This window comes from Scardinius erythrophthalmus, assembly GCF_964197995.2.
Source record: "Scardinius erythrophthalmus genome assembly, chromosome: 12".
In the NCBI taxonomy this organism is placed as follows: Eukaryota; Metazoa; Chordata; class Actinopteri; order Cypriniformes; family Leuciscidae; genus Scardinius; species Scardinius erythrophthalmus.
Genome location: NC_138232.1, coordinates 13,997,256 through 14,010,602, shown reverse-complemented (window position 1 = coordinate 14,010,602; position 13,347 = coordinate 13,997,256). Strand labels below are relative to the sequence as shown.

The following is a 13,347-nucleotide window of genomic DNA, read 5'->3' as shown; positions in this document are numbered from 1 at the left end:
TTTGGCGACACCGATGGTGAGCTGGAGTTAAGCGTCTTTTTGTTCACTTTTAGACAGAAAATCTAAAGAAATACAAGATAATACAAATATAATTTCACTCACCAAGCCTGTCACTTGAAGCAAATATCCATCCCTTCTTAAATGTCCGCACCAGCGAGTGCTTTGGGCCGTTTAGTGAAATAAACTGACGCAAATAACAGTTTAAATAAATAAAATAATGATTTAAACTATGTTTTACTTCTGATATAAACATTTAGATTAAATATGCCATTCAAATTAATGGAGAACACTTAAACATGAAATCATTACTGAGAAGTTACAACATTTTTTATATTCAAATTCAATCAATAGAATTTGTTGTGGATGCGATGTTTTTGAACACTTTTCCTGTAGCGTGGTGTGTTTTAATGTTTTAACCACAGAGATAATTGCTTATCATGATAATACAAGATTGTCTGAGAAAATAGTTTCGTTCAAATAATGCCCAAGGCCTATCTGTTTCCATTAAAAATATAAATCAATTAAAAATACAATTCGGCCAGTGGAAAAGATGAAATGTATTTTACACTATTTGATTTATGTATTCAAAAACAAGACAAGGATTTGCAAGTACATGATTTTTATTAATGTAATGTGTCTATACCATTAAACGTTATCACGTGGATGAATAATCGTATGCAAATGATATGCAGATGAGGATATGCATAGTAAAACTAGGCGTTGTAAGCTCCATATATGGTTATTTCGGGGTGGAGACGCATGTGCGCACAATCTTCCGCTGACTGGGATTTATAAAGTGAATTCTGTGCAAGTTCTGGCGTACGAACGGTTTTATAAGTCTGAATATTTTTTTTGCATACGTCATTTTTGGCTTTCAGGCGCACGTACACATTTAGTAAGGTTCCTACGCATAATTTTATAAATGAGACCCCTGATGAGTGGAGTGAACTGAAGAGAAGAAGCACCAACATGGTGCTGAAGGATCTGGAGAGATTCTGTATGGAGGAATGGTCTCTGATCTCTTGTCAGTTATTCTTCAAACTCATCAGGCATTATAGAAGAAGACTCAGAGCAGTTATCTTGGCAAAAGGAGATTGCAAAAAGGTATTTAATAAAATGGTATGAATAATTGTGGCCAACGTGTTTTGGATTTATTTTATAATGAGATTTCCCCCCCACTTTCAATTCTTTTACTTAAATGAAAGGTTAGCCTAGGATTTTGCCTTTTTTTAATGAAAGATCAAAAGGATAAACAATGCAGATTTATTTTTTACAGCCATTTTTGATCATATTTACCAGGGGTATGATTAATTCTGAGCACGACTGTATTTAATAAAAAAATACAGTAAAAACAGTAATATTGAAATATTATTACAATTGAAAATAACTGCTTTCTATTTTAATATATTTTAAAATGTAATTTATTCCTGTGATGACAAAACATAATTTTTCAGCATCATTACTCCAGTCATCAGTGTCACATGATCCTTCAGAAATCATTCTAATATGCTGATTTGGTGCATAAGAAACATTTCTTATTGTTATCAATGTTGCAAATAACTGTGCTGCTTATATTTTTGTGGAAACCGTGATAGATATTTTCAGGATTATTTTATGAATAAAAAATTAAAATGAATCATGTTTATTTGAAACACTTTTTTTCAGCAAGGATGCAAAAGAAAACTATTCCTTTCTTTAAAAAATAAAGAAATATGTGTAATGTTTTCATTGCCAGATTATTCTTGACTAATTATTTTTATTTTATTGCAAGCCTGTTCATTTATTGTTCATAGACTCAGGGAATAAAAATAAATAATAATCAGTTGACTGATCAGTTATATAGCAATTAAAAATACACAGAACATCATATATTTTAGAACTTCTATAATATTGCACGACAAAATATGTTAAGTTAATAAGTAAAGTATTTTTTATCCAAATATGATACTTCTAGTTACTTTATATAGATAATTCTGTGCTGTAAATAAAATGTCCCATTCCTGTCAGTTAAACGGCTTAAGTTCTTTACATGTTCTGATTTCTGCACTGGTTATAACAGAATTGTTTTATAAAACAACAAACCAGAGTAACAGAATTGGGTAAAAAAAAAAAAAAAAAAAAAAATATATATATATATATATATATATATATATATATATATATAAATAAAAATAAATAATAGCCTTCCGATTCATGAGTTGGAATTTTAATTTAATTGTCTACACCCACAGGAAATTGATTTGGAATGAAAGAAGAGGAAATTACTACTTGTTCTGATTCAAAGAAATTCAACACACACAATGCATTCCGGGAAACAAAGTTCTATAAAAATAGAGTGTGGTCATTCTGATCATTCTGAGAAGGCTTCTAAATGTAGCTAGATTGATAAATTCACAATGTTAAATTTAATATACAGTATATATACTGTTACTGTGTATCAGAAAGTGGGTCGTGGTCAAAACGTACCTAAAACCTATCATACAGGCCTCAATTCAAATACAACTAACCTGTAGATCTTGTATCTCGTGGAAAATCCCTGACGATTCCTCTCCACAAATTCAGTGTACTCTTGTGAGTGGTGAAAGGGGCCCTTATCAGAGAGAAGCCAGTCCAGGGGGCCTGCAGGGCCTTCTTCAGCTAAACTGACAGAGCTTGTCAGCCAGCAGCGGAGGCTGAAAGTCAGCAGCAACAGCTCCCATAGAGCCATGGGGGAGCAGCACAAGGCTTCAGCTCTGGTGCAAGACCATACTCCACCACCCGGCACTGAAGATCAGCATGGCTTTGGCCCCACAAACACTGACCTAAACACACACAGCAGGCAGATTAACACAGAAAGGACAAAGATACATTAGTAAACACTTAGTCACCTTCACCTCCACAAACTCACCAAAACAACTGTTCATTTAAGTGAAAAGTGCACAGAGAGAGAGAGGAGAAACAAAAAAGAGGCAATTAGCAGAAAATTCTGTTTCCTTTGAAGCCACAAAAACTATTTAGGACTCTGGAGAGATCTTGTCAACACAGACAGGGGACAAAAGTACCATGATTCTTTGTGGGAATAATCTAGTAATTGTCTGTAAGTGAGAAGTGTAATGAATTCACATAAAAATGTTCTCTGCATGTTAATGAGTGTTTTAGTACTTCGGAGGAACAAAGTCTCGCCAAATTAACAATAAAAGAATGTAAGTGAAATAATAAGATCCTCCTGTGCACATGCTTCCAATTTTAGCATCCGCTGTGCAACTGCGCTGGTATATGAAATGGAGAAGTTCCCCTAAATTTTTTTACTGCTTGTTATTAATCCAAATTATTTGTAACTTCACAAGCTTTTTGCTTCAAGTGCAAACTGTATAAAAAGGCAACAGCACCAATTGTTTAAATGCAGGCACTGAAATTCAGTGCCATGGTAAACAGATGCCATGAGAACATTTTCGACATCTCTTTCAGTAGTTAGTTCTCAGCGTCTCCCGCAGTCCCGCCCCTTGTTCTAACCCTGTTATTATTTCCATATTTCCACCAAGTGCTGTCAATCATTCTTCATGGCCACGACCAAACCAGATGTTGGAAAAGAGTCTCGTTACTGTTTTCTGATGACAGTCTGTCAAGTCATGTGTGTCATGTGACCATATGTGTGGGCGACATTCAAAAATACTCATACTTATGGAATAGTGTGGAAAGAAATGTAAATACAGATGAAAAGACCCTATACAGACCCTAAGGTAACATGAAATATAAATGCACCACACTGACTTAGTATAGCCTAACCTCTAATTACTGTGATGTGCATATTGAAACAGAAGCGCTAGTATGCCTACATTTATTGCAGAGCAGATAGTGATAGGATAAGTTGTTGGTCATATCAGCTCATTAAATATTTTCAAGCTTAACATTTCAAGTCATAATCATAAGATGTCCACCTTTGGCATTTAGTCCTATGGGAGGCCATTCTTGGATGATGCATCTACACCCTTATCTCCCACAGAATATAATGTATGTTACATGCTTTCACACATTCATAACACTGTGACTACAGCTCCGATCCAGGCTACAATGTTTTCTGCTGTGATTACAGCAGATTTAAAAGCAAGGCTTTTGCTGCATGACATCTAATTCTTCAACGCAGACATCCGTACTTCTCCATGCATATTGATGAGGACGTCTCGGTGGAACACAGTAACCACTCAGTAGGGATCTTACAATGCGCTGCACTTCAGCGCCACAGTGCACCACAAAAAAAGGGCCTTTCAAATGCCGCAACCTCCCCGTTTCCATCAGCAATTCTTTTGACTTGCTATTTTTCTGCCTTGAGTAACATGCGCTTTGCTTTTGTGTAAAATCACTGTTTACATTTCTCCCAAGAGCAAACCATTGTTATATGTGTTCTAAGTCTTTTTTCCCCATTTTTTTTTTATTTTTTATTATTCTTTTTTGGATCTTTTCTGCTTGAAAAGTGGCAACATAAAAAAGTGACGATTAAAAGGCGTGTAATGTAAGTCACAAGGGCAGAGCAAAGCTTTGAGATATATGGTGCTTCTGGCTCATGGTCTCTTCTGTACTGTTGAGCTATTTCAGCTTAGTTCTTTATGAAAAAGAAAAAGACACTCATTTCAGAGTATTTCTTGTTGTTAAGTACTTTATTCAAAAGCAAGGTTGTGATCTCTTTAATTCGCCAATTCTTTTAAATCAAACCTGCAACCTTGAATCAGCAGCTCAGATCTTTACCTGAATGCTATCTTCAAACACCAAACACATGTAAACATGTATTCGTTGAGAGCACTGTTCATTTCAAAGCAATCTGCTGCTATAATCACATTATCTACCCCACCCAGTGCAGTTTAACAGGATTTTGGTTATTATCTGCAGGAATAATATCAGGTATGTGTCATTCCCTTTTTACAGGGGCATCATCAAACAATATCTGTGGTTACAAAAACAATACACTTCATCAAATGCTGTTAAACCAATCCACCCTGAAAGAGGAGCCGAGGTATATTTTTATACCACAAATGAAACATCCAGCCTGAGAGATAAATGTATTTTTTTTATCATCAACTGCGGACGCATGAAAAGCACCAATGGTGCCACTTAAATATAATTGAACACCAAACTGGCTTGAAATCTCCTCAGGCTGGTATAAAATGTCATAAAAGTGACAATTCTGTTGGTTCCTACACAACTTTATGTTGATTAAACCACAGCTTGGAACAATATGTAGGAAAAGCACTTTAACAAATAAAACTGATTTGACTTGACTTGACAAGTGTGACGTGTGGAGGGAATGAAAGAAAATGTATTTATAAAATGTGTGGGATGAACAGAGAAATAAATGATGGAGGAGAAAGTGTAAACACATAAATGAGGATAATTAAGAAATGAAATAAGTATCTGCATGAGTCAAATTAAGCAAAAGTCTGGTGGGAGAGAACATCAAAATATTAGCTAGTTTTCTGGGGAACGAAGAGAAAACAATTATTTAGAGGCATGTTGGATTAAAATTTGTGTAACCACTGTAGAAAAAAAAAAAAGGTATTTTAAGCCCTTTATAGAGAGAACATTATGTATACAGTTTTAGAAGATCATCTTAGCCTTGCTACATGACATGGCAATTTTTCATTTAAACGAGATGCTGCAAGAGTATTTGTATCATAACCTGCAGGGCTTACAATAGCAATACAAACACTGGTATTGTAATTTGTCATGTAAATGGTGAATATGACAAGGTCCTGAGTATTCACCTAGAGGGACAAATCATTTTAAAACTACAGCCATGCCTGGTAATAAGAGAGAAACAGACTAGACAAAATAGCTGTCTGAATGACAAAAAGCCAATCTGTTTTAAACGGTATACCATTTTGCTCAAGCACATTGAGTCATATTCATTAAGCAGCGGTGCAACTCAGTCATTTTAGATTATACTCATAATGTGATTGAGAACGGATTATAAATAAATAACTGACTAAAACCAGATAATACAAAGAATATTCACTTAGCACCAAACAGAGAATTATTATTTTTTTATTTTAGGTATTAAAAATGCTATATCCTTCCCTTTGTTGTCTACAATGAAGATGAACATCCCTGCAAGGTCGCTGAAATGGGAATCTTTAGAATGAAATGTCTAGGTGTTCAGAACTAGCCGAATAAATATCTTTCACAATTTCTTAGAACATGCATTTAACTGAGGAATTGTATACATTTCTAAAGGTGCGCATTACTGACCTATAGTATCATGTTTCCTTGTGTTTTGCAGTGGAGATGACAATTAATGTAAAATTTATTTGCATGTTGAATTGTGAATTCAACAACAAACTTAGTTTGAAGCCCACTTGTTAACAAATGATTAATCAACACAAGTTCAACAAAAGGCTAAGTTAGCTTGTTCAAAACAACTGTATTCTTATCAAACTGATATTAAAGTAATACTTGGCAATGTTTTTCAATCAACAGTTTGTGTTATACTGGTTGGAACTATTCACATCCTGATAGCAATCAATAATATAAATGGTCTAAATATTCAAAGGTACATATTTGTGGAAGTCTCAGTACCAAAAAAAATTTGTCCAATCATTGCATTTGGTCCGAATGCAATGATAGGATGTCCTACCTGCCTGTCAATGTGTATTTCCATACCTCTACGCACCTTGCTCAAGCAGACATCACGTCATCAGCGTGTTCCATGAGGCTATGCAGAGTAGAAGACAGACAGTCACCCAATGCCACAAACAAAAAGCAGACTTTTACCTTTTACTATTCCTCCTGAACTGAGCTTATGCTGCTTGTAATGTTGTAATTACCGTAATTAAGAGATGGCAACCCGTGACGATCTACCAGGAGCTGTGTTTCTATGGCAGCACTATCAACGCTGAAATCTTTTTTTCTTATGAAAGTATTATGCTTTCGCAGATATCTTGCTATTAAGGCTAGCCTCTCCGATATTGCCTACACTACAGTTAAGCAAAAAAAAAAAATTGCACATACAAAATTTACAATTGCAACACAACACTATAAACCCCAAAATTACTTGAACTTATTAAAACAGCTTCACAGCTCAAATAAACAATTTTAAACATTATAGTTAATAAACATCATAAGCTTCACATTTACTCCAAAAAAACAACTACATATGCTTCCATTATAAGTGGCTAGATTTTTCCTTTTTTTTGTGAAAATTATTTATTTATTTATTTATTTATTTATTTATTTATTTCTAGTTGTTGTTGTAGAAATCATGCCACAAAGGCTGATGACTGAACTTTTGAATCTGGATTGAACCCAGAATATCCTTTTAATAATAAAGGAGTTTATTTCCTCAGGAAACCATCAATCCTCCATTGCCATTTGCAACTCCATATAGCCAACCATCTCCAGGCACATAAACTTAAATTACAACTAAGAACAAGAACTAAAAGTAAAAACCGAGCTCAAATTATTGAAGTTGTTTTGAAAGGTTAAGATGATGAGATTTGGGATCTCTCAAACTTGAGATCTCAATGGCATTTGAGTCAACCATGTTCAGAGGATAGATTCAAGTGTGCACTTTGGACTCAGGGCATCTGTTCAGTTCTTTCATTAACAACCTGTGCAATTGCATTGAGCTTTGGCTGTCTCTGCTGGAAGCATGCAAATGAAGCTACATTCTCTGAGATATTTCCTGCTCTTCATCTGTGTCCGCAGGGTGGATGAAGCGTTGTCTGACTGTTTGCAAAAGTGTGTATCTTGGGTGCGAGTTGATTACAGGGTTGTATTACAATTTTTACAGTAGGATCCCACTATTTGTAATTCTAGTTATTTCAGGCTTGACTTCAAGTCATCCCTGAAACCACATTCAAAGTCTGCAACAGGAACCGATAAGCCTCACATCCTCCTCTTTCCGCTGACTAATGAGATTTTACTCTTAATTAGATATGTTATTCTCTAACCCATGACAATCAACAGTGTCTTTCATTGTGTGCCAGAGGGTAAAAGGTTTCTTAGTGAAATAATGCGACTGGAAGTCATAATTATTTATCCGTGTTTCGTTTGAGAACAAAAGGATGTGTACAAAGAGATTTGTGGTGTGTAATGTATCAAAGAGAATATCCTAAGCAATAAAAGAAATATGAAATACTAGCTTATATCAGTTCATGGGACCAGAAGGGGGAAAAGGAACGACAGCCATTGTGTTGAGTGTTAAATGCAAATCAAATATTCCCTCTTATCTTGCTGTCACAATGAGAAATGGACCTCTGGGAACAGACAAGCCATGAAACTAAAATAATTGTCAGATTCTAGATGAAACACTGAACATCATAATAAATGATATCAATTTGTTGTGAATGTTCAGGTACATTATAGCGTACTGCCAATAGCAAACAACTGATCTTGTGTGTTCATATGCCAAAAAAAAAATGCTTGTTGCATCCTCTTGGTCCATAAATGACAAACTTATAAATATGCATGTCTTTGCACATTACTCAGAGCATTATTTAAAAGGACAATGGAGGACCCAAAGTATTGTGGAAAAAGCGAACAAAGAGATAAAGAAAAACAAGAACGAAAAAGAATGTAGCATTGTTTGCTCACCAACACTTTGGCAGACACATTTAATACCAAATGTCCCTGAGAGTATAATGCCTCTATGGAAATGGCACACATTTTAATATGAGGGTTTGAAAACACTCAGTTCATGTCTCTAGGGTGCAATAATTAGTCTTTTTTTTATATGAGAAGACTAATTGTTATACAAATCTATATTAATAAAGCCTTTGATCTTTTAGGAAGCATGAACAACAAGGTAGACATTTTTGATCATGCACGTAATCATTTGTTTGGATGATCCGTGTAAAAGGCTATAACTTGGTTTTTACGAGTTGTCCAGTTTAAATAGCTATTGCTAATCAGGTCAGGACATGTGCAAAGTGTAAAGGTTTATCAGTTAACCATAATAGCTATTAAACAGAGGGGTGCGTTCCATTAAATGTCCGTAAATCCCAACAAAGAATTGATTACAGGTTAGAAATAAACCTCACAGTAATAGTGCACCAAGCCAGTGGTAATATTCACAATTCTTCAGTATAATTGCTGCTTTAATTATTGCCTTTTTGATCGTAAACTTCGTAATTTTACATTTTTATTTGGCCACATATCAGAGAAAGGCTCAGCGCAATACAGGGAAAAAAAGCAGCAATTAATCTCAGAAAACAACCCATGGTCCTCTTTTCTCAATTCAGCCAGACATAGAGTCTCCTCTTCAAACAAAGGCCATTACGAAAACAAAAGCCCTCCAAAGTACTTTACATTTAAACTTAAAGCCATAAACTAAAACATTTATAGAAATCTGTAGGATTTAAATGATCTGAATGATGCTGCATACATAAAGTTGTTACCATCTTCAGAGTAATGATAAAACAATTTTGTACATCTGACACCATGTACAACACTGTCTGTCCACGTTGAAAGTAAAAATTATGTGCAATGCAACATAATGCTAGCCAATTAGAATGAAAGATTTCACAGGATTTTGACCATTCAATTGACGCTTACCACTTGTTAGGGCAAAAACACTAATTTCAATGGAAGTGAATGCTTGTGGCTTTATTGTGTCACTTTTGGTTAGGACCCAATGTGACACTGAGGTTTAAAAGACACATAGTTTTGTAAAAATAAAAAAAAAGTCTATGCGTCAAGAAATTCCCGATGACAGCTGAAACCTTTTAGCAGCATTGCTTTCTTGCATTTGCTTGTCATTTCGTACACGCATCAATGTTTTTGTTTGCCTAGTTGAAAGGTGTCATGTCACATCTTTACCTTCTTTTCAACTGCATACTCCCGAGGGTCTATTTGTTTTCAAGCTCTAATCAGAGAGCCAATGTTCCTGCGCCTGTCTTTTCACACGTTTGTCTCATTGAAATCTCAGCATCAGGATGGATACGGTGATCCTGCTCATTATCATAAAATAATGGGCTACGGCTCACAATCCTAAAGCTTCGCTCATGTTCGGGCCTGTCTGCTTGCTGTATGTTCAACCAATCAGTCGTTGCTGTGAAATTTCTGATGTGCTGGAATTGCTGCAGAAGGGCCTTCATGCATGAGTCATTCATTAATTTGAGGACTTGTTAGGGAGCCACTTTACCTGCAGACAGCCATTTGAAGAAAAAAAAGGCCCCATTGAGGCATATTTACAAGACTAGGAAAGGTTTCACCAGCTCTCTTGGGCTATCATCCATGGCTATATCACACATCAGTATAGGATGAATGAGCCATTGAGCTAGCACACTACTGGATGCTGATGTTTGTGCTTATTTGTGTAATTGTCCGTGTGTGTGCGCGCTAAAAGGTCTTTTTTTGTCTTTTATGTGGCCGCCAAAAGCTCTAAATGGTGTTTTTGGAAAATGGCAAAAACTGTGCCAGCGGATAGCAATGATGAGAGACAGCTGGGATACAAAGGCACACACACACTTAGTTAGACCCTTCACACAGGGAAATGTGAATGCAGCATTAGATTGTCAGTATTGTGGTGCCAGTGACTGTTTTGTGTTTTGTAAAGACATCCACTGTGCAGGGGTAACAGAATTCCGCAGGAACTGATAAGGTTCGTGTGCCTCCATGAACCACAGTAAAAAATGTAGTTTCCAAATGTGCAGTTTAAAGATCTATTGTCTGATCTAAATAATTTAAAAAAGACTCAAGAACGCAATAAGATGGTTAAGTTAGGTTAACAAAGACAAAATAATAATAATAAGAAGAATAAAAAAAATATATTAATTAGTATACATAGTAAGTGCATACTTCAAAGGCATAGTTCACAAAAATAATAATAATAATAATAATAATAAAATCTGTCATCATTAACTCAGCCTTGTGTCATTCTATCACTTCCTTTCTTCTGTGGAACATAAAAAATAGTTTGAGATTTTTTCCAACATTGGTTTTAAATATCTTGTTTTGTGTTCTGCAGAAGAAAGAAAGTCTTTGGAAATACACGAGGGTGAGTAAAGACAATTTTAATTTTTGGTTGAACTATCCACTTAAGAGCAAAGACTCTATCAGAAAGATGCTTTACAGCATGTCTGTTGTAGATAATGAAGTCATGAAACACTATTCTGCCAAAATCATTGGCTTTTTCTGCACTCTCTCCATTGCTCAGAGACAGGGATAATGGCACAGTGGTTTCAACTGTATTGTGCACAACATACACCACATTATTTCTTCATCAAAACCCTTACTAACCAACTGCTGTCATGTTAAGGAACATTTTCTTCTTCTTCTTTTTCTTCGCATTATGGCACTGGATTTTTCCACAAATTTTAGCAATATATTAGCAGCTGTTTTACCTGGCAGCGAACTTATATGTCTGATTTTATAGATTTTCTGTAAGCATTTAACTTTGTAGGGTATAGTAAATCAAGCTTGCTTGATTTTCACACAATGACATTATCCCTCACTGTTGTTAACTGTTTGAAAAATGGTTCATGGGTATTGTATGCATCACTGACAGTTACAGAATCAGCTAAAGACTCGTTAGTGTGTAAAATATTAATTAATCAAAGTAGCCTATAACCCTATAACCTGTAACCTGCATCACAGGTGCAAAAAAAATATATAATATAAAAAAATAATCAGTATTTTTGTCTTCTTTCAAGGAAAATATCTGAACCCCTCCCCCGTGTTTACTTTAATAAGAAGCACAAATGTATAAAATATTAAGACTTGTTTTCAGAGAATATATATTGAATTAAGTTTTCTTGCTTCAAGCATGCATGTGACAAAAAAAAGTATTTATGCTTAAAACGAAGAAAAAAAAATAGGAAAATGAACTACATTTATCTTGTTTGAGAAAGTTTTAAAAAATGATTTCGGCAGTATTGCAGAAATACCAGCATGGTGTGTTTAGAGAGAGAGAGAGAGAGAGAGAGAGAGAGAGAGAGAGAGAGAGAGAGAGAGAGAGAGAGAGAGAGAGTCTGTGTATTAAGCACCATGGCATAAATACATGAATGGTCATGAGGGATCACAGTTGTTACTTGTGTAAGGAGTCGTGTAGACTTGATAGGCTGCTGCATGCTCATCATTCATGAAACGTTGTGACGATCATGTTGCATTTGTTCAAAGTTGCCCCGCTGCAGTATGAGGCAACGATTATATTTGCATTGCATAGTCAACTGGCAACAATTTAAACCATGTCCACACGACCAGACCGGCATTAAAAAAACAAAAACAACTCACCACAACGTAGATCAGTGTTGAAACTTCATCCGAACAGGTCCCATTCTTCGCTGAATCTGTTCAGTTTTGAAAAAAAAAAAATAAATAAAATCAGTTTTTTCTTCTCTCTTTCTTTTTTTCTTCGATATGTGAGTATTTAACGGGCACCAGCGTAATACCCACGAAAATAATGAAAACTGTTTGGCGAAAATGGACGAAAGGTCGCTCGGGCAGCACCTAGGCTATTTTAAATTGGTGCTACTTCACAATAGTCCAACTTCGGTAACAAATCGTCCCCATTATAAAGCGATGGTAAGGTTATCCGTGTAGAGCTCTGAATTGTTCCTTGAAGAAGAAATAACCGCATTTAGTCAAACAGTGCCGAATATAAATCCACTAGCCGCACAGACAGTTAGAAACAGATCGCAGCTATCAGTTAAAGCGCGTGGCTCAGTTTAAAATCCGCCAACGGACTGCGACACTGAGGCTTCCTAGTCTCTTTTTGAAGTGCCTGTGGATATTCCTCTATAAAGTCAGTCCCATCACATATCTCTGCTTGACCCTCCTACTCTCTGCATCGTTGTCCGTGTGTGAGAGAGACAGAGCCAAATTTCAATGGATAGAGACGCTGGCAGACGCGAGCGCGCGCCCTCTCTCACCAAAGTCACATGCTTAAAACACAAGTAGCCCTCTGTAATGGCTTTTCGGAGGACATGCATAAAACCGAAACGAGGGTGGAATGATAAACAGGCTGTTACCAAATCTAGAGATCCCTGTAAGTAAGTGCTTAAAGAAAACGATTTCCTATTTCATTCTCCTTTCTTCTTCTTCTTCTTTAAAAAAAATAAAAATAAAAATCCGCATAAGTTTAGAATGCTTAAGCGTTCTGCTCATGTCCACTGGGTTAGCATGTTAGAACCCCATGTCATTTATTTGTGCAGGCAGTGTTTGGGGTGTTCTCCTTTTCTAAATTAATAATAGAATAGAATAATTCTTATAAGAAGTGTTATTCAAACAGCATAAATTATAATGCACTGTAAAATAATGTTGTAAATTATACAGCTAAAAAGTGCCACCCGTGGTTGCCATTGCCATAAAAATGCTGTGACAATGTTACAAGCATTATGAAATGACATTTTGGTTACTGTATATTTTATAGTCATTAGT

The 13,347-nt window shown here is 35.6% G+C and overlaps 1 protein-coding gene across 1 annotated transcript in view; it reads right to left on the bottom strand.

Annotated features, from left to right (window-relative positions):
- brinp3a.2 (bone morphogenetic protein/retinoic acid inducible neural-specific 3a, tandem duplicate 2) overlaps positions 1–12,772 on the bottom strand; it is a 50,609-nt gene extending 37,837 nt beyond the window's left edge. The window contains exons 1-2 of the mRNA XM_081381638.1: positions 12,202–12,772; positions 2,508–2,801 (exon numbers count right to left, since the gene is read on the bottom strand). Of these exons, the coding sequence (XP_081237764.1) occupies positions 2,508–2,707 (200 nt within the window). The 5' untranslated portion in view covers positions 2,708–2,801; positions 12,202–12,772. The remainder of the gene's footprint in view (positions 1–2,507; positions 2,802–12,201) is intronic.
- Between the last annotated feature and the right edge of the window lie 575 nt (positions 12,773–13,347).